This window comes from Pygoscelis adeliae, unplaced genomic scaffold (genome assembly GCF_000699105.1).
Source record: "Pygoscelis adeliae isolate BGI_AS28 unplaced genomic scaffold, ASM69910v1 Scaffold151, whole genome shotgun sequence".
NCBI lineage: Eukaryota > Metazoa > Chordata > Aves > Sphenisciformes > Spheniscidae > Pygoscelis > Pygoscelis adeliae.
The window spans coordinates 48,421-72,927 of record NW_008824036.1 but is presented as its reverse complement, the minus strand read 5'-3'; the positions used below and the strand labels follow the sequence as shown (position 1 = coordinate 72,927).

At 41.3% G+C, this 24,507-nt stretch overlaps 1 protein-coding gene across 1 annotated transcript in view; it reads left to right on the top strand.

Moving 5' to 3' along the window:
• NCAPD3 (non-SMC condensin II complex, subunit D3) overlaps positions 1–23,200 on the top strand; it is a 31,300-nt gene extending 8,100 nt beyond the window's left edge. Inside the window, exons 10-34 of the mRNA XM_009333428.1 lie at positions 360–485; positions 672–924; positions 1,447–1,509; positions 1,684–1,767; positions 4,534–4,607; positions 5,548–5,682; positions 6,421–6,641; positions 8,111–8,302; positions 8,647–8,744; positions 8,875–8,990; positions 10,413–10,520; positions 11,065–11,179; positions 11,275–11,382; positions 12,403–12,641; positions 13,397–13,476; positions 14,791–14,928; positions 15,267–15,400; positions 15,548–15,747; positions 16,355–16,465; positions 16,882–17,037; positions 17,826–17,995; positions 18,228–18,367; positions 18,494–18,571; positions 21,490–21,564; positions 23,109–23,200. Of these exons, the coding sequence (XP_009331703.1) occupies positions 360–485; positions 672–924; positions 1,447–1,509; positions 1,684–1,767; positions 4,534–4,607; positions 5,548–5,682; positions 6,421–6,641; positions 8,111–8,302; positions 8,647–8,744; positions 8,875–8,990; positions 10,413–10,520; positions 11,065–11,179; positions 11,275–11,382; positions 12,403–12,641; positions 13,397–13,476; positions 14,791–14,928; positions 15,267–15,400; positions 15,548–15,747; positions 16,355–16,465; positions 16,882–17,037; positions 17,826–17,995; positions 18,228–18,367; positions 18,494–18,571; positions 21,490–21,564; positions 23,109–23,200 (3,306 nt within the window). The remainder of the gene's footprint in view (positions 1–359; positions 486–671; positions 925–1,446; positions 1,510–1,683; positions 1,768–4,533; positions 4,608–5,547; positions 5,683–6,420; positions 6,642–8,110; positions 8,303–8,646; positions 8,745–8,874; positions 8,991–10,412; positions 10,521–11,064; positions 11,180–11,274; positions 11,383–12,402; positions 12,642–13,396; positions 13,477–14,790; positions 14,929–15,266; positions 15,401–15,547; positions 15,748–16,354; positions 16,466–16,881; positions 17,038–17,825; positions 17,996–18,227; positions 18,368–18,493; positions 18,572–21,489; positions 21,565–23,108) is intronic.
• The last annotated feature ends 1,307 nt before the right edge of the window (positions 23,201–24,507 follow it).

Genomic DNA, 24,507 nt, shown 5'->3' with positions numbered 1-24,507 from the left:
ATTGTACCCTACTTTTGACTTTTCCAAAATTTGCAGTTGCTTTTACCGCTGTTTTGGTAGAGGAAAATGAGGATTATGAGAGCTCTTTGCCTAGCTAACTATCTGAAGACTGCCATGTAGAAATACTGCCTCTGGATTTAATTTAAGCTCCACCTTTGCCTTGGGGAATTTGCTGTGTGATTGCAGGTGAGTGCTGAAGTAGGGACCAAGGAAGCTGTGATTGTTCTCCCAATCATTGCTGAATGTGACCGTATCGCCTCATTAAATAAAAAATATTTATCTTAAGCCCCAAAATGTCATTCTGGCTTCTAGAACAGAGTGTCGAAATATCATACCATGCGATTGCCCTTGTTTTTCAGGTCCCAGATAAGGCCGATTATCGCACATATGCTGCACAGGCCTTGGTGAATTTGCTGAATAAACTCCCTTGTGTAGAGTTTGCTGACTTCATCGCTTGGCTTTATAAATACTCACGCAACACTAAAGTAAGTACATTTCCTTGATGTTCCAGGGTTCAGATACAGCAGTATTTTGAAGATGAAGGGTCCTATATCAGTACTGAATAGCATTGTTGTTATTACTGCTACCTAAAAGCGAGTAAACTGAGTAGGCAATGCCTGTGTCTTTGCTTACATTAACAGGGCACCTTGCGTGCTTTTTCTTCCAAACAGATTGCCTACAGAGTGTTTGCTCTTGACGTAGCGTTAGCTTTGTTGGATGTGCCAGAGAGGAACTCGGACAGCTCCTTGTCCCTGGATCATCAGAAGTTTCTAAAGCATAAGTTTTTAGTACAGGTCATGGTGTTTGGCCGGTGTTCAGACAAAGCACCCGTGGTCCGTAGCAAAGCTTTAAGCAGCTTTGCCCACTGCCTCGAAATGAAAGCTGCTGCTACCTTGGAGAGTATACAGGACTTACTACAAAGCTGTAAGTATTATGGATAAATTAGATAGTGAAAACATTTCTTGAATGTTCTGGGGAATAATTACTAGGAGATAAGAGAACTAGTTGTTGGGAACTTAAAAATCTGCACATAGTGTCCTTGTGTATTGTGTCATAATGGGAAGTAATAGATGAGTCTTGTTACTCATGAAGCCTTATATTTGGAAGGGGTTTATTCTCATATATTGGTTCTAAATAGATTCCTCCATGAGATACCTTTGAAGGATATTTACAGACAGCTGAAATTGCTCATTGGGGGGAAAAAAAAAAGTTGATTCTTGCCTGACAGTTGATTAAATCTTGAGTTGCCTTTTGCTTCTGCTAAGCTGTTTTGTTTGTGATTGGCATTCTGAACTCCCTCAGGTGTGGTAAAGGCCAGATGGCACAATTCAGAAGTATGCACATAGCATCCTACGGTTAGATTACTTGCCTGAAAAAATTTGGAATGGCAGCATATCCGGAATTAAAATACTTCATTTAATTTCTTTTTTTATTTCTTTTTGGCAGCCTCTGACCATACAGCCTTGGAAGCAAACACAAACACTGCGAGTTTGATAGTCAGTGCAGAAGGTATAGAGTCATTCTCTTATAGTAAGTCTCAGGCTTTTCTTGGCATGCCATTTTCTAAAAATATGCATAGCTGTAAAACCTAGGGCATGCATGAGGCGCTCTGTTTAACAGTGAACAGTCTTGCTGGGTGAACATATGCCTTTTTTATTCTTAAACTTTTAACTTTTCTTTCAGCTATGTCCAACCATCCACTGAAGACCTTACCGACTTTCAAAACTATTGAGTTGACGGACAGCAGCGATACTGCTGTGCTTGACGGTACGTCAAAATTATACTAGCCTTTTCAGATAACTTTTCAAAACCTTAATTGAAATTAGACTTTCTGAAGCGTGCGTATTCGCTGTCCCTTTTTCAAAGAAAGTGGAGAGAGCTTTCTGTAGAGCTCTTAAAAAACACTTACGGGTGATGAAAGGGGTGGAAGTGCCAGCCGTAAAGAAATACTATTTCCACTCAAGTCTGAAAAATACATTTAATCTTGAAATACTGATGTTCGTTTGTACTATGTGGTGGCAACACTTGTTGAAAAGCAGGTAATTTATTCTTTCCAAAAAGGATGGTAATTGTTGTGGGATAACTTGTAACTCCATAAATTTAAGGGTAATTAAATCTCTTGCTCCAGTGCACAAAGAACTAATATATTTTTGCTACATAAAACACAGCACCTTTGACTAGTGCTGTTATGTAGGGAAGAATTCACTTTTCTGCAGCATCAGGTATTGGCTGGAGTTGAAAGCAGAGTGCGAGGTTAAATGGACTGATGCAGAACGGCAAGCAGCTAGTTCTAATTTGCTGATAGCATGAAATCAGCATGAAAGTTGGCTTTCATGGCCACGATGTTCCTTCTTTGAATCTCTTCCTTTCTTTTCCTCTTCCATGTAAAAGCTTTTCTTCCTAACCTTTAGGCCTCTGCCAGTATCTGTGCTCGCAGTTCTTGCTGTTCACCTCTCTTGAACTGCTGACAATTCAATTTGCTGCTTAGTTCACCTCCTGCATTTGTGTCTTTGTTACACGTCTCATGCTGCTCTTCACATGGGATCTCTCTCCCTATCTCCATGAGCCAGGCTCCAATCTTCTCCACTGAAGGCTTTCTTTTAAAACATTTCGCTGATAAATTTCATTAATCTGCTCTCTCAGATAGAAATGTCCTCCAGGCCACTTAAGGTATTGTGTATTCCCTGTTTAGTTGCGGACTCCTTGTGGCAGAGGATGCCTGGTTTTGTATCTGATACCCAGCTGAGCATACACTTGGCACTTGGCAAAACAAATTAAGAGAAGGATTGGATGAAAAAGGACTGTCTGGAGCTCAAGAGGATAGCTGAAATAACAGGGCTCTCTGAGTCAGTCAAGGTGCATTAGTAAAGCTGTCTGGCACATGCTTGTGTTTGGCTTACGCCTGTGCTAATTTTGCACTTCTATGAAGACCAAACAGCTCATATTTTAGAAGCGAAATAAATCTTAGCGGAGGATAGTCAGAACGTGCTAAATGCACAAGGGCAAAGATAAGAAGGGTAGGGATAATCTGCAGGGTGAAGTATGCACTGCAGAATTACCGCTGCCCAACACTATACAAACATTATGTTCCCTTGATGCTTCTCAGCCATTGAGAACTCAGGTTTTTTGGTTGGCTGGTGGTTTGTTGGGTTTTTTTCCCCCCTCTTTTTTTATGTCACTGAGAGTAAAATCAATGTCAATTGGCAAAGTGTGATTATTTTAGCAGATTTGTTCACTTTCACAAGAGCTGGACTACTTTAATGGCAAAATCTTGCAATAAAAAGGTTCTGTGCTTTTTCTGTCAAGCTGTTCTCAGGAGGAACATGCGATTGCAGTTAGCTGCCCATTAAGAAAGCGCAGATCAAAGTCCCTTTGCTTCCTTTGGTAAAAATTTATTTTCAGACTACTTTCGATTAGTTCCCTGTGACTAATCCTGTTTCTTAATGGCAACAGAGTGGACCTCCGCATGAATCTCTCTAAGTAACAGATCTCCAAATTTGGCATGTATTTGGGAAATCTTACTTAATGCTGTAAGAAATCTAACAAACAGCAATAAATAGAAACCTTAAAAGCAATGGTAAAATGCTTGAAATCAGTATTGCCAGCTTGTCAATAGTCCATTTGAATGATTCAAAAGGTGAGAAATAATTGATTGTGGCTCTGTGTATTCGGTTGTGTGTCGTTTAATAAACTGTCATCTCAATTACGTATTTTTCCCGAGAACATGCAGAAATAAGTATGGATATAGAAAGTAAAATTTGAGGCCTAACTTTACATTCGGGGAGGGGAGATGTGTTCAGGTTTCCTTGTAGACTCTTGGGTTCTTCTTTGCAGCTGCCATTCTGCAGCCTCAAGGAATTCAGTCAGTTCATAAATGGAGTAATTTCCCCTCTATAAAACGTAGCAGTTCATATATTAATACTTTCTACTATGTGGAGCTCTGAGGCATAACTCACAAAAGGTTGTAGGCATGTTAAGCTCTCGGCATACAAGTCTGTTAACCTATCTTGGGTCTGCGTTGGATCCGTTTGTCCATGGTCTGCCCTCAAAATGCTTTTCCCACAGACGGCAGGGTTACCTGTGCTACAGACTTTTGTTAGAACTGTGCATGATTCATCTGATGAGCTTTCAAACTGTGAAGGTAGCCTAACATCTTTTATGTAGAAAAACATAAAAATAGGTCAGAAATTACAGATTATTTTTTTTTATTTTTGCTGCATGTATCAAATGATTTGGTATATCACTTTCTTTTGTCATATGTCCTAAGATATATTTTCAAATGAAAGAACTTGAAAAAATGGTTGGTTTGGGGTTTTTTCCCTTCTGGCTTATACCTCATTCTGAATTATTTTGGGTGTGTTTTTGTTGTGCTTTGTTCAGTCCTCCTCTCTTGCCCGCCAAAAGTCTCGGGCAACAAATTGTTGCTCAGTTGAGTTCAGAGCTGTATTCCGCCTTGCTGCTGGGCAGCGTTCAGGGTCTTAGTGCTGCTAAATGGTGGTGTGGGTAATTTCTTTTTATCACTGTTTTGGATAGGAAAAGAAGTCATGGCCATGCTGAGACTGAGAGCTGGGGATGAGAAAACCAATGTGAGGAAATCTGCTCTCCAGGTACGGTGGTTTTTTGCATGCTTCCCTGTTCTCAATGATTACCCAGAATGCCGTTAAAATAAATAATTAGGCCATAGTACTGTAGCGAACTGTATGCAACTTTGCCACCTGTAGCTTCTTGCTATTCCTGCAGAGTGCCTACAGGCCTTAAAAAGGTCTTGTTTACTAGCTCCTGGTAAGTAAATAATGCAAGCATGATGATGGAAAATTTTTCTAGTACTCTTGCTGACATTCTCTTATTCCGTCATTTAGAAAGAGAGGCTCTTCTCAAATGTCAATAGGCATTTCAATTAAGCGACTTCCTTATAAACTGAAGCATATTAGCTGCTTAGTTTGTTTTGACCTTGTTAACAAAGAGATTAGGTTATATCCAGCCTCTTTTTGAGGTATGCATTGCTTTGCTTGTTGCTCAATTTTTTTAACGAAGTCATTAGCTTTTAGAGAGATATGCTTCAATGGAAATTTCATCGTTTTAAAAAATACGCATCGGCTGTTGACTGCCTTCCTCGGTTAGTCCTCTTCACCCCAACTCTTCCCCCTCAGTTCACACACTGATTTGAGCTTCTCAAGTTAAGGCTTTACAGTTGTTTTGTTTTGATGCTTTTTGATTTAAAAATAAAAAATAAAAATCCCCTCTTCCTTATTACTGGGTAAAAGACATGGTTCATACAAGAGACACATTATTTTCAAGGGGAAATTGTGACATTCACTCTATCCAAATGCTGTTATAAAACCGGAATAACTGAAAAGATGCTTTCTATTTCATTCTACATCTCTGGCTGTACCCAGTACTCATAAATTGTTAATGTGATATTTCACTCTTGGTGAGACAAATTAGTTTCTAGTTAAAGTTGGTAGGGGGTAGATTGTATTTTTGATTTGCTACCCAATGCGCGTGGCCTGTATTCCCAACAAAGTTATGCTGGTGTTTGACTTCCAGGTTTTTATGAACATCCTGAAGCACAAAGTGATTCCTTGTACTGCGGAAGATTTGTCCACTCTTCAAGACCGTTGCCGGGACCCTGCTGTTTCTGTGCGGAAGCAGGCCTTGCAGTCTATAACAGAGCTCCTTGTGGTGAGAAAAAACTATCATTAATTCTTATGCAGACCTGAGATGAGTGAACTGCGGGTTAAAAGAAGGAGGAAACAGACAGATCTGGTACACGTCAGTTGTTCATTCAATGAATTTCATTTTATGACTGTGTTTTAATCTTTTTTATTACCTTTTGACTTGGAAGTCATGACTCATTCTTATACATACTTCTGATTTATGTAGGATGCTTCCAACTGTTGGAAACATTTATTTTCCTAGCTGTTGATTTACGTGTCATGGAGAAAATGTTTATGTTGCTGGCCTTCTCAAGTTAAAAAAAAATCTGAATCATTTTACTAAGATGTAATGTGTAGATGATAGCACTGCAATATTTTTTCTTCTTTTCTATTTATTCACAAAGGGTTAGTAACTTAGGCTTGGAGCATGGGGTTTATATTAAGCAAAGCTTTTTTTTTGTTTGTGTTAAATCATCTGCTGTACAGCTTTATTGCGATACTGTTATAATTATTTATAGGGTTTCAAACCAAAGTATTACAGTACTTTAGCAGAAGCACCAGGTAGCTTGACCACAGATATGATCAAATACCTCGTGGCGTCAAGGAGATACAAGTTCCATTGTCCCATATGCTGCCACATCGCAGTGCAAGTTGAGCAGTATGTTGGGGTTTATTAAAATTTATTTTCAAAGGATAGGATCATTTCATATAGGATCCTATAATGATTTAAAAATGTTTCTAATACAACGTGTGTTTCTCTCAGTCTCAGCACAATAATGTTCTAGTGCAGAAGGCCTGGTTAAATGGAGTGGTGCCTGTTGTGATGGACACTGAAAGTTCTGTCCAAGAAAAGGCCTTGGATTGCCTTGATCAGCTCTTGTTGCAACATATAAAATATTATAATAAATTCAGGAGTGAAGATGAAAAGCAGGCTCTAGCATGGGATCTCCTTACCCTCTTGACTTCAGAAAGCCAGGAGCTGAAGTAAGTGCATTTTTCCCTTCATTGTGGGCTCTAATGGCTTTTCCGTAACAGCCCTTTGTCCAATGTATCGGATGTTTTTATTGCCTTTACTATGTTAGCATTCAGGGACAAAATCCAGAATTTTTTTTACTTTTAATCCTGTTAGAATACGCAACTTTTCCTTTACAGAAGGAAATTGCCTATTGACTGGAGGACTAAGATAAGAGTATGAGTTTATACTCTCAGCGCTCTCATTCACTGTATGACCAGAGACCATTAGGTATCGTAGTTTACATATTGTTTAAATGCATGTGCTGTCTATTGTGCAAGGACAAGAAACTATAGGTTTGGGGGTTTTTTTAAGCTATTTGAATTCCCTGCTTGAAACAGTCAGTATAGGTGCATATTGCTGCTAGAGATGGAAACCATCATGTTGTGAGGTGCTTACGTTGCTCTGCCAGTTCCTGGGAGAGGAGCTGTTGAGCATGGACAAGCTGGCAGTTGGTGAGAAGAGTGCAGTTTTCCTTTGTGTCAAGAATTTTCACTTGCTGCTCTTGTTACCTGTGCTCTCTCCCTGAACTCGAGTGTTCATATACAGGAGTGTTGCATGCTGTTCTTGATGTGTTGATAGCAGCATGAATATTTAAGTCAAATGGAGGTGTTCTGATGACAGAAGTAAGAGAGTATATATAAAGAAAGGAGAACATCGCCTTTTATTAATTCTGATGTACACTATGTTACTTGTCTTATGACAAATAGAATTATTCTGCCTTTTGCAGAATGCTGTGGGAAGAAGCAGAAGAGATGGGATGACACACAGTATGACAAGGACACAACATTGATTAAAGACAGCTGTATGTTTATTAGTCAACAGGGCATAATAGCTCAGAAATAGAAAATGAGATACTGGTTGTGCTGCCTTGCCAATCTGTGAAACTGTCAATGTTCTAATTTGAGCTATTTTTATAACATAGTTTGCAGATTCATGGCACCATCTTCTTCATGACCTTAGGGTACCTTGCAGCTTGATAAATCTCAGAACTCTTTCAATGTGAAGTAGGTAACTAAGGTTAAATAGAAAAATGAGCAAGTTACGGTGTCTTAACATTACTGTATCCTGTCCCATTATGGGTATTAAATAACAGCTACTAGAAAGTCTTTGTTACAGATTGCTGAAATTGTATTTTCTTGGTGTGTCATGGTATCAGTTGGACCTTCTATCTTACTGACCCAGAGCACTACATCCATGCTTGTATGCCAGGTCTGTAGTGCGTCAGGATTATGAACAGAAAGACTGAAAATATTGTTAGTAAAATACGTAGTAGAAACCCCTACGTATTCTGAGTAGGGGGAATGTCAAGCTATGGCAGCACTGTTGTGTTGCCCAGTGTATCCTGGACAGGGAGGTTGGATTTTACTGCCAGTGTCTAGGACCAAGCGTTTTGTTTACTCCTCCTTTAACTTACTTTTCTTTTCTTTCTTCCTTGTAGCCGTTACTTGAACAAAGCTTTTCGTATGTGGTCCAAACAGAATAAGTTCACCTCCACTTTCGTTAATAATGTCATGTCTCATGTGGAAACGGAGCGTGCCGTACCGGCTTGGATGTTGCTTGCTAAGGTGGCGGGTTCTTCACCCAAGCTGGATTATTCCAAGATCATTGAATCCTGGGACAATGTCAGCAGGTATATGTGTGCTTTGAACTCCATCCTCCATTCTGCAGGAAAGAGACTGGGGTGAAGAGGAGGAAGAAAGCAAGCGAGCACTTCCTGTCCTTCCACAGGCAGATTGCTGTTTAGCTGCTTAGATCACAGTTCTTTATTCGGGCAATCAGTTCTGCAGCTAGAGGGCAAGCAATAGCCTGCAGATCTGGGCAGTAACCAACTCTTACCTTAAGCTTTTTGAGTTTTCATTTGGTTTGACAGGTCTGCCTTAATAATGCATATGCCAGACAGAAGGGTTTTTCTACTGTGATTTGGTGTTGTTCCTTAGTGTTAATGTTTGTTTGTCTGCTCTACTTTTTTTTCAGGCAGCAGAACACGAGCACTGATACTACGGGACATATACTGTGTGTCATCGGTCATGTTGCAAAGCACCTCCCTAGAAGCACCTGTGAGAGGCTGATTGGTGAGTGGCCCTGGGAAACTGCAGAGGGGAAGGCAGGGTTCATGCCTCCCATCTTAACAGTTATTTCTTCTCCATAAGCAATTGAAAAGCTTAGAAAATGCTCATTTTATGTGTATGATCTCATTTTCAGATAGTATCAAGTGCTGGCTGCGGGAGTCTCAGTGTCCCTTGGAGGTGATTAGCCCAGCTGTAGAAACTCTGCAGAAGCTCTGCCATGCGTATGCAGATGTGCTGGAGGAGGCACAGGTGTGACTTTTAAAATACGTCTTTTAAAATAGCTTGTTTCACGCTTAGGAGGGCTGTCTCTTGAAGGCAGCTTCTGTCTCCAGTCTGTAGGTTGATTAGCTCTCTAAACAAAGAGGATCTGACTCCAGCAACTTGAGTCTGTTCTGCTCAGCTCTCTTACTTGCTTTACTGCAGTTGTGCTGGAGAGCATCCTGTAGCTAAGGATGGGCTTGTAAGAAATCTTCTTTCCTCAGAAGGATTATTTCCCCCACCCTGCCACCTGAAACACCTTGCATTTGCCTTCTGTCAAAGTTTACGGAATTGCTAAAGGAGACCTTTTGCTGTGCCTTTATGATACCAGCTGTTTCTCAGGCTTGGTCCAGTTTGAAGCTATAGGTTTATACTACAAGCTCTGATTATTCTGTATCAGAGCTGCTGTAGATACCCATCTTTTCTAGACATCTTTCGTGGGACCAAACAGGGAGTTAATAAGACATCATTTGCACGTTTCTCTTTTCTGCCCCCATTTGTTTCATGCCATAGCTTTGTTCCGCCCCTGTAGTGAGAAGGTAGGCTATCTTTTGGTGGTAAAATAGAGAGCTGAGCCTGAGCAGAGTTGCAACGAAGCTAAAACTGATGCAGGTCTCTCTTGCTAAAGGTTTCTCTTTGTGTATGTGTTATATTTCTCTTTCACTATTGATGACAGCTATTTTATAATAGACATCCCAATAAAGTTTAGTAAATAGTATGCAAAACTGCACACCCTGTGCTTCAGAAGCCAGGGTGGATTGATGGTTTCCGTTGTTTTGAAATTGACAGTTAGAAAATCCTCCCTTCTAGGTATAGTCATCACAGTATGTTGGCTTACAACCAAATGCAGATGCTCCTGTACATGGTCACTTTAGCAGTTCTAACAGCTTAGCTGCCGCACCTGTATGTATTTGGTTTCTTATGTTACCAGTTTTAGATGGTAGAAAAAGAAATAATGCTTTATTTTCATCACAATCTGGCTGACGATTAGCTTTTTTTGTTTCCCCTCCACCCCTTGGAATTTGCATCGTGTTTTCATTTGAATGGAGCTGCATTTTCCAAACAACATTTAAAAATTCGCACGGACAACCTCAAATGTGTTGGATATACATGAAACGGTTGCCTAAATCCTTTTTGTTTTAAATCTGTGTGATTTCTATAATGAAGTAAACCTAGGCCTGTGGATCATTAAAAGCCAGATTCTCCAAGGTGTTTTGACACTTGCACACATCCTTTGATGTGCAGGAAGAATTTTAAAGCTCTAAGGCGCTGTCTGATTGATTTCAATAGGACCTAGATTATTAAAAGCATATAAGGACTTTCAGATTAGGGATTCATATGTGGGCAGGTATTACAGCTACGTTTTGTTTAATTAATAAAGTGCCAAATTAATTTTGTTTAATTATGGAACAGGAGCTGCTCAACCAGGTGTGTGGAGATTTAGTATCCACCTGTGAAAGCTATATTTCGAATATAGTCCTCAAAGAGGATGGAGCAGAGCAGCTGCAAGAAGATCTCTTGGTAAGTTTGGTTCCCCTTCACAGATTGGTCAAAGGATGTACGTGTACTTGAAATTGGTTTTCCCTAAAGTTCACACCAATAACTGTGTTACACAGGAAAATACTGATGTGCACACCTTGTGTGTAAGCTCGTGATGAAATCTGCTATTTATGGGTCTGGGACCATACAACAGTTTTATACATCAGCAATTGCATTAAGGTTATGATACCCCATGTGTTTTTAATAGAATGACATGTTTTTTCTTTGCTTTTCCACTCATGCTTCTCAGATGAGCTGCTTGGGAAATGAGTCTGTAAAACGCATAGAATGCTTTAAGGAGTATTTCAATATTATTAGGAGATGCATGGGGGTTATAGCGTATTAAACACACATACACACCCCATTTCTGTTTCAAAGCTTCACCTTCTGTTCTCTAGCCACTGTCTTCTTGAAAGGACTGAGGGAATTTCAAGTTCTTTTTGGAGAAGTACCATACAGACTCCTGCTGACTTAATTTGCAGCTCAGCAATTGCCTTTTGACTGCAGTGTTGCTTTATCTCTGTAGGTGAGACACCTCTTCATCTTGGGTGAGACTGCGCAGCTGTGTCCAGCCAAAGTGGAGAAACGCATCTTTCTTTTGATTCAGTCCATTTTGGCTGCTTCTGTCAACGAGGACCAATGTGAGGCGCTCTCCTTACTGCCTTTAGTTTTGCATTTACAGACAACACTGTTTACCGGAAAAGCATGTTTTCATTCCTGACCTGTTCTTTCCCAGTGCCTAGTTCTCGAGATGGTGAGGAAATTCCAGCTTCTCAGCCACTGTCCCAATTCAGAGGATCAGCCATGCCTCCAGTGGTCAGAGCTCATGCATTCATTACTCTAGGTAAGTGCCATCCCACAGTAGAAGTGTGCCCTCGTGTATCCAATTCTCAGCCTTTCTGGTTAAAGTTCTGCTCAAAAGCTGTGTCAGTTGTAACGGATAGCCACAGTGCTCAATGTTTGCATTGCCTCAGCTCATAGCTTTTAGCAATGCAGATATCCATGGCAACAAGTTGCACAAACCATAAAAATACTGCCATCTATGTGACTGCTTCTCAAAGTGGTTAATGCATTAACAGTGATTAATAATTAGCAACGTCCTTCAGAATTGTACTGTCCTTGTACTCGGAGTTGGTTGCTGTCTGGCTGAAGGATCATCTTACATGTAGTAAGGTGCTCAACAGAGGATGAAGAAAACCTGGTGCTTTTGGTGCAGAGCAGAATGACTACACGTAGTTACTTGTTCTCCTCAGCATGAACAAAGAGCTGCTTTGTGATGGAAGCCTGGTCAAATCTACATCTCCGGCATTATGGAGAGTACTAAGTGAAAGTTCTGGTTTTGTAGTACCTCTGTGGTTAGGGACACGTCTCTTCTCTTGCAGATAGATAGTATTATTCTTTCCTTAACTGCTTTGGGAAGCTTAATACTTTTGTACAGAGCTTAGAAACAGTTAGGGAGAAGTAATGTTAGAATGCAGGCTATTTTATATTGAGTTGGTTTAGTGATGCTTTTAGAGGTGGGTGTCTCCTTGCTATGCCTATGACAGCTGGGGCTGTTCTTTTTAGCTGCTTTGAATAATACCCTGTACACAGAAATAGTTCTCTGTGAAGGAGGGAATTTGGCATAGAGACCCACACTATAGGTCTAAGAGGAGTTTGGAAGAACTCCTTGAAGTATCATTTCTTTGAGAGATCATGCAGATTGCTCATCAAGTTTCAGCACGTGTTTCTTGTGTATTCCCCTGTTTACTTCCTGATTCCTTTCTTGGCTCGTATTAGACTCAAAGGAGGCCGTAAGCTGGGCTGCGGTGGTTAAGAAGAAGAATATATTCACAGCACTGACAGTCTCGTCTCTGTTTCACAGGTAAATTGTGTTTACAGCATGAGGATCTGGCAAAGAAATGCATTGCGGCCCTAGCTCGAGAACTGGAGGTGTCACGTGATGTGGCGGTTCGCAATAACGTTGTCATCGTTATGTGTGATCTATGTGTCCGCTACACATCCATGGTGGACAGATACATTCCCAACATATCGTTGTGTCTGAAGGACCCAAACCCCTTCATCCGTAAGCAGACGCTGATCCTGCTTACCAACCTTCTGCAGGTAAACAGAGGACCTAAGCACGTATCTGACAGCCCGCTTCAAGTACCTCTGCTGTGCTGAATACTGGCAACCTGACCAGTGGGTGTATTGCTTGTACCTTGATTAATCTGCACTTAATCAAGAAGACTTTAAACTATGTATTTTGTTACTGCTTTTTTTTTGCTAGCTAGGCAGAAATCATATTGAGGACACTTAACACAGTTGGATAATGAGATTATTTTTAGTCAATGGTTACCTCTTTTCTTGTCTTCTCTTTATTTCTTTGAATTCCCTTCAATTTCACTCCTATGTGAATGAATATAACAAGCATCACAGCACCTTTTTCTCCTACTGTCTCTGCTTATTGTTCTAAAGATGTTAAGTGTTGAGAGGTTCAAGATGTTTACCCTCCCAATGTTCATGTGAAGCCAACCAAGGCAGATTTGGCATGCATTTGGCTCTGAGAATAGTGTTGAAGAGCATGTGTGCCGTGGGATGGGAGAACAGATTTTTTCATGTTTCTACCTTTTTATTGATACCTGTGGTAAACCTAGATGCTCGCTGCTGTGATATCTATGTTGTTTAAAGCATCCTCCAAAACATTGTCGTCTTGGGTTTTTTTTGTGTACCTCCAGCTGAAGTTGTATAGCTTGCTCGTTTGCCTGATGTACATTCTGCTAGCCTCCATCAGATATTGTCCTGACTACAGTCTGAAGGTTCACACTAGGTTTTTCCTGATTCAGGTTGATAATTTATTGTCTGCCGATTTCTCACAGGAGGAGTTTGTAAAATGGAAAGACTGTCTCTTCTTCCGTTTCGTCAGTGTCTTGGTGGATCCAAATCCAGATATTGCCAGGTAAAATACTCATTTGTAAAATAATGAAGGAGTTGAAGATCAGAGATGTAGTCAAAGCCAGTCTCAGCCTTGCACCTTCAGCACGCGAAGAAAAATTTCAGTGAGAGAGCAGATGATTATCCCATTACCCTCTTCGCTTCTACAGTTGTTCACGCTTTAGGGTCTGCAATGGTAGCAAAGGAGTGGTGAACCTCTTTCCAAGTCATCTGAGGGTCCCAAAGTAGCAAGCTGTGTGTGTTCTTGGCTGTCTTCAAAACATGCAGCTCTGCTCTATTTTTGACTCTCTGTTATCCAGAAAAAAGGAATTTTTGAACCAAGCCTTTACGAAATCTTCCTCGTGGTTGTCTAATAGGCTCTGTCTTGAGTGCTGGTTTTGTTTTAGGAATAGGATTAAATATTCTCTTTTTTTCTTATGTGGCATGCCTTGTCTTTTTAAGCCTTCTACCACATTTTGTAATACTTTGACATGTAAGAGGAATTATGCACACTGGCTTTAAGTGCATGTTTATGAAGTTTTTGTAGGTTTCAAAGTCTCAAGCTGCTCTATTATGTGAGAAATGAGAGCGGGGCAGGTTTCTCTAAGGATGGGAGATTGTGCAGGGATGCTGAATGCAGGGGAGGCTTGGACACCTTGCTACTTGTTTCTACCTGGAACAATCAATCTGAAGATGGGTGTTTCCAGGGCCATCAACCTATCGTTGCTTACTAGTGCATATTCACACTTTCTTTTCTCTTCAGTGAGTTTTTAATATGTAAAAATGTCTTTCCAGTAGATGGTGACATTGCAACATCACGCTCCTAGAGCTTTAGCTAAGGAACACAGTGCTATTTCTTTGGGAGCCTTTTGCTTTGCATCTGCATTCAGTGACTGCATCCAGACAAAAACATGTTCTTCAAGTCTGGAATTGACTTGCAGCTCTTGCAGGACTTTTGGTGATTGACTTTTTTGCAAAGTACTCTAAGTGTCTCGGCCACAATGGAACTTTAAGTTATTTAAATAACGAAAGTGTTGTGCCTGGATTCAAGTTCAAATTTATTTCTGTCTCTGTTTACTTTAATGGCAAAAAAATGAAGTAGTGTTGTGGATGCTGAAAACGTCTGTCTCTTTCTGGATGAAAAAAGGCGTAAAGTCAATGAGCTGATACCCTTGTTCAAGCCCAGATGGAGCTGGGCAAGAATTAAATGTGGTATTGAGGGAGACTTGGCCGAGGAAAACCATCCACAAGCTTTACGGCTTGTGAACCCTACACTGTGTTTCAGGGGTGGCTCCTAGAAGCTACCTGATGATAAGTTCTTTCTTTTCCTCCTTTCCAGGTTTGGAGAGTTCTGCCTGGTGCATCTCTTACTGAAGAGGAATCCAGTAATGTTCTCCCAACACTTCATTGAGTGCATCTTCCATTTCAATAGCTATGAGAAACATGAGAAGTACAACAGGTTCCCCCAGAGTGTGCGGTCAGTTGAGCACATTTGTATCTCCTTTTTGCTAAACGGTGGGCTGTCTGGCCGTGCGGCTTTTGGTTGCAGCAAAGCACTCGTGGCACTTTATAATTATGTATGCAATAGGGTGAAAACAGCTAGGGGAAACAGCGTTAAATTAAGAGTGTCCTGCCTTCCCCGTGACACTTCTGGGAGGACTTCTGCATGTAATTTGTGGGAGTGTGTGGTATTCTAACAGGTTTATGGGTCTCGAAAGTGACATTCAAATATTCCTTGCTGATTTAAAGTCTTGTTATTTCTGTGAGTGCGCATAATGTGACTTGGCCCCTGTAAAATGTCTTGCTCTACCACAGGGCGAAGAATCTCTTCTCTCTGAAGGGAAAAGATAACAAAGAGAAAAGGATGCGTATCTACAAGTTCCTGCTAGACCACTTTACAGATGAGCAGAGGTTCAGCGTTACAACAAAGATCAGCCACAGCATCCTAGGTAAGGGTCTGTCTTTAAAAATCTGGCAAAGAATGAACTGGTGTCTATATAAAACCATTAGGCTTTCAATCCAGCTGTGTTATCTTCCTGTCTTTACTGGCACTGCTGTTTCCAGTAAAATACTTCTTTCTTTCCTGTGTGTTCCAGCATGCTTTGTGGATAAGGTCCTTCCATTGGACCTGGAAGCCAGTGAGCTGCTCTCGGATACGTTTGCAGTCCTTAGCTGCAAAGAAATCAAGCTATCAACTATGAGGTCAAAACCTGATGAAGACATTCAGCCTGATGAAGATGAAATGGCAATGGCCAACGCTGTCATGCAGGTGGCACAAAAAAAGCTCATCTCACAGGTGAATGGCACTTGATCTGGTGTGGGAAGAGGGCTGGCCACCATACTGGGAGGAATTTTACCTGTCTGTGATGGAGAAACTTGCACAAAAATTATCCAAGTAACATAGCAATGCCAATGACATACCGTGCCTCTAGGCTGTTACTCAGGCTCTGTCTGTAGGCCCACTCTGATCTGAGGGCACCTGTGGAAGCAATGTGTGTTGTAAAAACAAAATGTTAAGGCTAAATTTGTGAAGGATGCTTGTACTTGAGGGGTCAGTTGGAGTGATCAGAAATGCATTCCCTCTGAAGTCAGTGAAGCTATGCTAGGCTCAATTTGTTCCACAGATCTCTTACTGGTAAAACATTTGAGCGTAACAATGTTTTTTGGTGCACCTTTTGGCAATTTGCCTGCAGTGTGAGAACTGGCTGAATTAGTGATGTATCTTAAAAGACTCCACTTAAGTTAAAAGCCTATGTACGTGCGTGCGGCATAAGAGCAGGCTTAATTGTGGTAGTTCCCTTGCTATGGAGTGATAACTCCTCTCACTTAGGCCATTCATCTAATCACAGAGTGGCTTTTCCTTTATTGCATCGTGTAACTGTTCATGCCTTGTTCCAACAAAGGTTCAAAAGAAGAACTTCGTAGAAAATATCATCCCAATAATCACATCGCTGAAGTCTTTGATGGAGCAGAGGAGGATCCCAGCTCTTAGGGACCTTATGAACTACCTACGGGTAAGGGGAAGTGTTTTCTTGTTGGGTTTTTTTTTTTCCTTTCTTGAGTTAATGTGTTAGATGTGCAACCAGCAATGGAACGAACAGCCTTCTTAGAAGGAAATTTAGAAGGCATATGATGTGACACTGCCACTGTGTTAAATAACGTGGGAGGCGGAGGGATTTTAGATAAGGATCTCACAGTGTGTTACGTGTGAGCCTCCTCAGTGGAACGTGGGCAGAAAGCTTGAATGCTGGAAAGCTTTTTCATGTTCTGAAGTACAAATTGGAATCGAAACTCTTAGTCTGTTAAAAACACCTCTGCTCTACCAACTGGTATTTCCTTTTGCACTTAAGCAGCTGTGATCTGAATGGAGACATGAATCAGTAGTCAGGAGAGATTTCTGAAAGAGTTTAAACATTCCTTACTGCTCCAGGAAATGATGCAAGATTACCGAAATGAAATCAAAGACTTCTTTGCCGTGGACAAGCAGCTGGCAGCCGAGCTGGAGTACGATATGAAGAAATATGAAGAGCAGCTGGCCAGGGAGGAGGAGTCAGACCAAGAGCAGGTCCCGGCAGCGCAGGCAGAGGTTGTTGGTGCCATTAACTCTGTACACATATTGTCTCCTTTGCTAAAGTTTGTGTGCGCGTAACACCCAGGCTCTATGTCTGTGGACCTTGTTACAGCACTTTTAACAGAATGGTTGTGTAATGTTCTCATACCTCTTCGCATTTGCTGACAGAAGCTTTGGTTTCAGAGTCATTTAATATGCTTAGAACAACAACAAACAACACGCGTTAGGCAAAGAGGAGCAGCAAACAATTAACGTAAAAAGAATTCAATTTAAAGGGAAAACCAAGTCTAATTTGCCACTGGCTGTGCTTACATGTTGTATTGCTCTCTGTTCCCAGAGTGCTAAACATGATTAACAGGTCAAAAAGAAAAGGGTTCATTTTGTCTGACTTTAGGTGTATACAGAGTGGAAAGTTACATCTGTCCTAGTCATGCAGATCTTCTTTTAAAGTCAATGTAAAGAAATAAGTATGTGCTTGGGTCAATTGTCCTGAACTATTTTAGATACCTACCTTAAGATCAGATGACTTCTACCCTGGAAGTACCTTTCTCTCTCTGCTGACTTTAAAAGAGCACCTATATATAGACCTCTAAACTAGGACATATGTATCCCATCAAAACTTCCTATTCGCTTCTTGTTAAAATTTTGGCCAATGATTTCTTTCTCCCTAGCACCCCTTTATGTCCATCACACAAAGAGCAGTTCTTAATCACACAGCATGTAGGTCTAAGCATCTTGTATCTAGGGTTTTCTACGCTTGTATCCATTGTTAGACGTGTGATCTTTTCTCCTGTTTTCTGTAGCAACCTCCATCTTTGGAGACAGCTGTACCTTCTGGTGGCTGGAATAATAATGCTCAGTCTCCTGTAAGTGGGAGACAGTCCTTGCCACCTGGATCAAGTCCTTCCTCTGTGCCTTCTGAGTTTAGTACACCTAGTGCTGATGTTCGAAAACAGCCGTTACTCGGTCGCAGGTACGTATATTACCGGTTAGGATATTCTGCAGGGCTATTGCTTTGCTTATCCACTCCTTACTTAGTGGTGTGAAAGTCACCAGTGTTGCAGCATAATCTTCTCCGTTACATTTGGTGCTTAAGATCATAAGGGATTGGGAGGGGACAGGTCTTTCTCCTCATTACATGTATCTCATCCGGGCTTGCAGAAGGAAATCACTTCACTATTTCTGTCATGTTTTTTGCCCTGTAGGCCAGCATCCTTGAACACACTTGCCATCCTGAACTCTGCCAGGAAAGCAATGGAAGCCAGAAGCAAGCAACGCAGCAAGAGTGTTGGAAGAAGTTTATCGGCTGTATCACTTCCATCAAGCACAGTTGGCAGCAAGCAAGGTAGGAAGCTTGCTGCAAACTGATCTGGCATTGGACTAGATCTAGTTGACACAGCCTGATTGTTAGACCCTTGAGGTCTCTAAGTGAATACGTTTCTGGTCTTATTTATTTCCTTGTTGTTTCTAGTATCCTTTCAAAGCCTGAATCAGCAGTCTAACGGAGAAAATGTTTCTGTGGTGGGCCGTGCAATCAGCACACCAGAACGTAAGTATAACCCAGAGAAACCCTTTCCAAATTGGGCTGAGCACTCATTCGCTGAGAGAGTTAGCAATGCATGGCTCCCTTAAAGAGCAGAGAAAATTAGTCTTTGATAGCTATGGATTATGTATTTATCTAAATGGTTGTAGTAAATAAGAACCGTTCTGAAACTGAAGGTCTCAGATGAATGATGTACATAGGAAAGGACAGTCCAATACGGTCTCCATTTACGTGTCACAGGGTATTGCAGTACTAAATCAGTGCAGGAGAGCTTTTGTTTGGGGCTGCTGAAGTAACAGAGCTACTGCCTTTTCTTCCTTCATCAACTCTGGGGTGCCGAGGAGGCATGTTGTCGTGTTTCCCTAATAGCATACATTGCCCAAAGTGTGCAAGATTCTGTTGCATTGAGACATTTGCTCTCCTTAAGTCTGGAAGCATAGCTTAGCATTTTTAGGCTGAATTACAGAACCCTGCCATGGAGGAAAATACCCAAGGTCTGGTCCTTTTCAGCTCTAAGATAGGGGGTTCCTATTGTCCAAACAAAGGATCTCAGGTGAACCACCACCTGCTTCTAGAGCAGGCAGTGACTTGTGACAATTGCAAGAGAATACAGAGATCTGCTCAAGTGGGATTAATAACCTGCACAGTCATTTCTGAGTGAGTGTGTGTGTGTTCTACCCTAAGAAAGAACTGAACTGAGCATTGGAGAAGGAATGACTTTGGTTTTTTTTCCCTGCTGTGGAAATTAAAGTAAAAATACACAGAGAGGAATCTCTAATACACAAATTGTGAGAGTCTGCTGTGCTTATGTCCACTGCAGCTGAATTGCCATCTCACAAAACCTGACCTTCAAAAGTTAGGTTTTATTGGAATGCTTTCTGACAGCCCCGCAGCATTCTGCAGTGTTGCTTTCTGCAAGCGGAGGAGGCAGTTATAGTAAGACACAAATGGAGCTGAGTTCCAGCAGTAGATTCCCTTCCTTTATGTCAATTTGCTGCTGAACTCCTTTAGGGCATCTCTGTTGTAGTGCAAATTGTGAGTGTGGCAAACACCCTCACGCGCTCTGGAGAGCTCCAGTTAAGCTGGGAGTATAGGTGAGTGTCTGACAGGTCATCTCTTATTAGGCAGTTGTGAATTGCTGTGGGGAGGGGTTGATGTTCCAGAAGCATACGTACCTGACTGCACTCTTTGCCTGTGCCTGTGCAAATACCTGACCTGCACGCACACAGGAGAGCAAACGACATGTAGCCAATAAGGCAGTCAGCTATGCGGCAGTCTGCAAATACCTGACATCCGCGAGCAGGCAGGAGCAAACCAGCGGCAGTGATGTGCATCCACTGGAAAACCTGACCCTTCTCTTCCCTGTATGCTCCACTGTTTGGCTAGATTTGTCTGCCTCAGTGTTTTTCTTTGCTGCCTGAGCAACATGCAGTGATCTTTATGCAAAAAAACTGGGGGCATGTTTTTAGAGAGCAGAAATCTTTAAGCGCCATATCTCTGTCTGGAAGCTTGCACGGCTGTTTCTCTTAAGCACCATATGGTGAAAAAGGAGGAAGAACGTTAATCTGCAGTGGTACTGGGGCTGAATTCCTACTTTGCTTCGAGGCAGCATGTGTCCTTCAGTGGGGAGACAAACTGTACAGAGCAGTATCATCACTTCAGTTAGCGTGTGTTGAGCCATCTGCATGGTGGTGCTGGGTCTTGCAGGCTGGTAGACAATAAAACATTTTTATTTCTCTGGTATATCATTCTAAAACTATTGGAGATGCAGTTCTTTGTAAACCATTTTGTACTTGAGAAGTTCAGAACAGCTGTCTCTTCTCTTTACCTCATTTGACTGTTCTGGCTGTCGCTCTCTCCCCTGCTGTCTTTGGGTCTCCTTCTCCTGCTCGTTACTTTGAGAATGGCTAAGTGGGTCTGGGCAAGTGTAGATTGCTTCACTGTGGTACATAAACACATGTTGTGAAGACACCACCTTTGACTGCCCTACTTGATGACAGTTCTCCACCATTTCCTTCCTCCCTTCCTGCCTTTCGCATAAACTTCTCTAATGAGAAGTTAATACCAAGATAACTTGTTAAGGCACACACTGCACAAAGTCAGGACACTTGCAGGTCAGTCTTGAGAGATGCAGAGGCCAACTAAGGCAGATAGATCAAATTGGATTTCCACTACAAGCTTCAGTGATTCCCTTCCAGGACAGGGAAGTAGTTAAAGAGCAAACCCAGTTAGTCTGTAGAGAGAAGTCCTTTTAGCAGAGTTTCCAACTCCTGCCCTATAAAGCGCTTTCTACCTTAATTCTTTGTGAAAGATTCTGGGAAACATGAGCATAAAACAGAGTGTTGAGTAAAGTAAAATCTGAATATTGTGACATCTCTCCTGAGATAAATGACAGGAAAGAGACAGCTGACAACTATGGCCTATTCAGGCAAGCTAAATTCTACCTAGCTTCCTTGTCAAGTGATTCCTCTTTTCTGGCTGCAGGCAGCTCCTTACGGAAGGGCTGTTCAGGTCCTCTGTCAGTCTTCAGGGGCCGCGTATTCTGCCTTGACTAGGCAAAGCAACTGGTCTGAATCTAATGTGGTGTGAAAGATGGCAAAGCTTCAATGGAAGGTGTGGCTCTCCCACTTAGGTAGGACAAGGAGGTGCGTGACTGAGGTCCCATATTTAAATTCATGTCCTCCATGTACAAGGAAGGCTGTAAGTCTGGAGTATGAAGCTGATGTGCACAGATCAGATTCAGCACATAGTTTTGAGGCAGGATGGGAGACACTGAGATCTGCTGGGCTAGAAAAGAGAGATGTATATGTGCTTGCAATTAACTGGATATACTTAACTCTGTGACACTTAAGTGTTCTACTACAGCATGCCTTGTCCTCTGGCTATGTCACAAGCTGACTGCTAATATGTGCTTTTTCTTTCAGAGACCATTAATGACTTGACTTTTGGTGCTGGGGTCAGTTACATCAGCTTGACGCACACGCCCGGTTCAGCTCCAGGCAAGTTATCTTTGTGATTCTAACTTGAGGGGGGGGAGAAAAACCCAAATGATCAAATCTGTGGCATTTTTTAAAATATGAAAATATATGCATTATTTGCAGAGAAGAAGGAGGCTGAGGACGAGCCAAGAGATATTATCTGTTTGACATCACCAGAGAAACCGTAAGTTCAACGCAGGTCTGAAACAGCAATCACAGTGAGAAAGACTGGTAAAGTGTTTTAAAATACATGGTCGTTCTGCTTCCTTCTTCTAGCCCGTCCCTGCCACGGGAGTGGAAAGTGGAGTCCCCAGCAAAGAAAAAAAGCAGCCAACGTGTCCCTCTGAGACAGTCCCAGCGGAGAACTCCACTGAAACCAGACAATTGATCCTTTCATTGAACTTTTGTACAGAATCATCATGTTGCCTGAAATCTGTCCTTTTCCTCTGTAATTACAAATCGTTGTGGGCACACGTCCTTCCTTATCTATTCTTATTTGGTTTTTACATGAAACTGTCTAGAATATGGGCATACAAAGCCTGCATTAACGCATGTATGTATTATAAGCTGCTGCTGTTGACAAAGCTCACTGGAGTGCTAGAAAGCTGCAGTATAAAGGGAGGCTTGCTCTTCACTCACAGGATGTATAATTTGTCCATTTGGAAAAGTAAAAGCATAATATTGCCACAAGCTTAGCAACAAATGCATTTATCACAGCTTGCAGGGAAGTGAGTGGCTCAGCTTATTCACTCGATCCCTCATTGTCCCTCTTGGTAATATACTAGAGTTGCTTTAATTTGAACAAAGGTGAAACAGCTTGTCACTGCCACACCCCTAAATCTGGTAATTGCACGCTACATCACCTCTTATTTATTGTGCAAGCTCCTACGTGTATGAACAGCCTTAATGTTCTTTTATATGGAATATTTCCACTCTTGAACAATGTTATTTCCAACTATTAAAATTTTATGAAAATAAATGGTTACAGAATTAATTCCACCCACAGCTTCTCTCCTCTTCTTGTTCTGACAGAGAAATTATTTTTTTCTATAGATTTCTACAGCCTCAAAGTCGCTCCTACTACGTCGCTGGTATCTTAGGCATTCAGTTCAATTAATGTTGGACCCAGCAGCTTTTAAATATAGACTCTTATCTGACTGCAAGCAGGATATGAATAACTCACTAAAATCAAGGTTGGTAAGTCTTATGCATAGCTTTGTGCTCTGCACAGATAACTCGTTTATAGTAAATGCGCTGTGTAAATGCTGGAATCTGACCATTCCCGAGTCTCTCTGATGCCGTGCTAACCTAACTGAAGTTTTTCCGTTGTTGACTTCTATTACAAAGCTCTTGCCCTAGATTTCATTGGAACTTGAAAATGGAATCTGTTTTACTCATGATGGTTTGTCTTATTCAGGCATGAACAACAGAAACGGAGTAGGCTTTTCTATACAAGTGGAAACAAAGACGCTGAGCGTGTTTTTTGCCACAGCCCTTCCAGAGGCACTCACCTCCTGCACTGGAATCCCATAATCTGCCCTCACTTTCCCTATTCTGTTTTGAAGATCAGAGAAACCTTCAAGTGAGGTTAAACTTTATTCTCAAAATCAAAGTCAAAACCTGGGAGCAGGGGACGTATGGAATGGCTTTGGCTTAAGTGATGGTCAATTATGGCCACATCCATTTGTTTTGTACCTTCTCTCCTGCCTTAAAATATTTAATCGCTCTGAATGGTAAACTGGAATAGTTTGTTTCCTAATTTGTGCTTTTCTAGTTTTTATTCTGTCCTCCAGCAGCATTGAGATGAGCCCTGTGAGCATTAATTTGTCTTCTCTAGAGAAGAACCAGCGATAGACAAATGTTCAAGAACAAAATGATAAACAGCAACATACCTTGGACTTTCTGTAACCTTCAGTCCAATACAAGTAAATGAGTGCTCTGACAGAAGAGACTTTCCCTTATTTCACTGAATTGAAGACAGAAGCTTCCAATAATATGGCTGTTTAAAAACAAAACCAAACAAAAAATCCTACAAGAATGCTTTATAGCTTGGTATTTATGTAAAACATTCTTGGCAAAGTTAAACGTAATACATTAGTACAAACCTGAATATTATTCACAATGATACAATGAATTCCATCAATCAGATCTCATGAGCTGTATCAGGGGGATCATCTCCCCTTCTCTCGTTAGAGATGCCACTGTCACATTTTAGAACTGAAAAATAAGTCTTGATTCTTAGCTTGCTGGCTTTTCACATGAAGGCTGCCTTTGGCTCATGGTGAGACTGTAGATTGTGCTCCCATAGTGCCCAGAGCTACCCTGATTCAAACCTTTTCTTTCCCTTATTATAGGTATCCTAAAAGCAGCATAGAAAAGGAGTAGTGGATATACAGAAGGTGCAAAGGAATGTTACGCTCACTACTGTCAGATTAGAGGCAGCATGCAGCCAGTGAACAGTACTGTGTGGCTTGGTTGAAGAGCATGTCTTAAGAAGGTAACCATAACGTAGTTGCAAGATAGCAGTGGTAATGTCCGAGTTACACAGAGAACGTATGGTTATTGCTGCCCCATCCTTATTTTTACTTTCATTAGCAAAAGGAGAAGTGGTAACACTTTGTTTAGGCAAAACAAATGCAGCAATGGCATGTCCAGCGAGGCCCCTAGGAAACAAAGCAGATTAATGTAGAACACTAAAAAATAACACTGACAGTCCAAATCGTCAAGTATCCAAAATACTGTATACAGGAAAAGTTAAGACAACTCAATTCATATTGGAAATACAAGAACACTAAATTATGCTACATTAAAAAAAATTCTTAAACCACAGCACAGTTCTAGTGTTGCATCCACATCTTGCAGTCCTATATTACCCAATGCTGTTCAACACTATCAACATACATGTTTCTGGGAAACACGCGTTTCCAATTATTCTCTCTAAAGGCAAGAGAACTAGATTTGTTT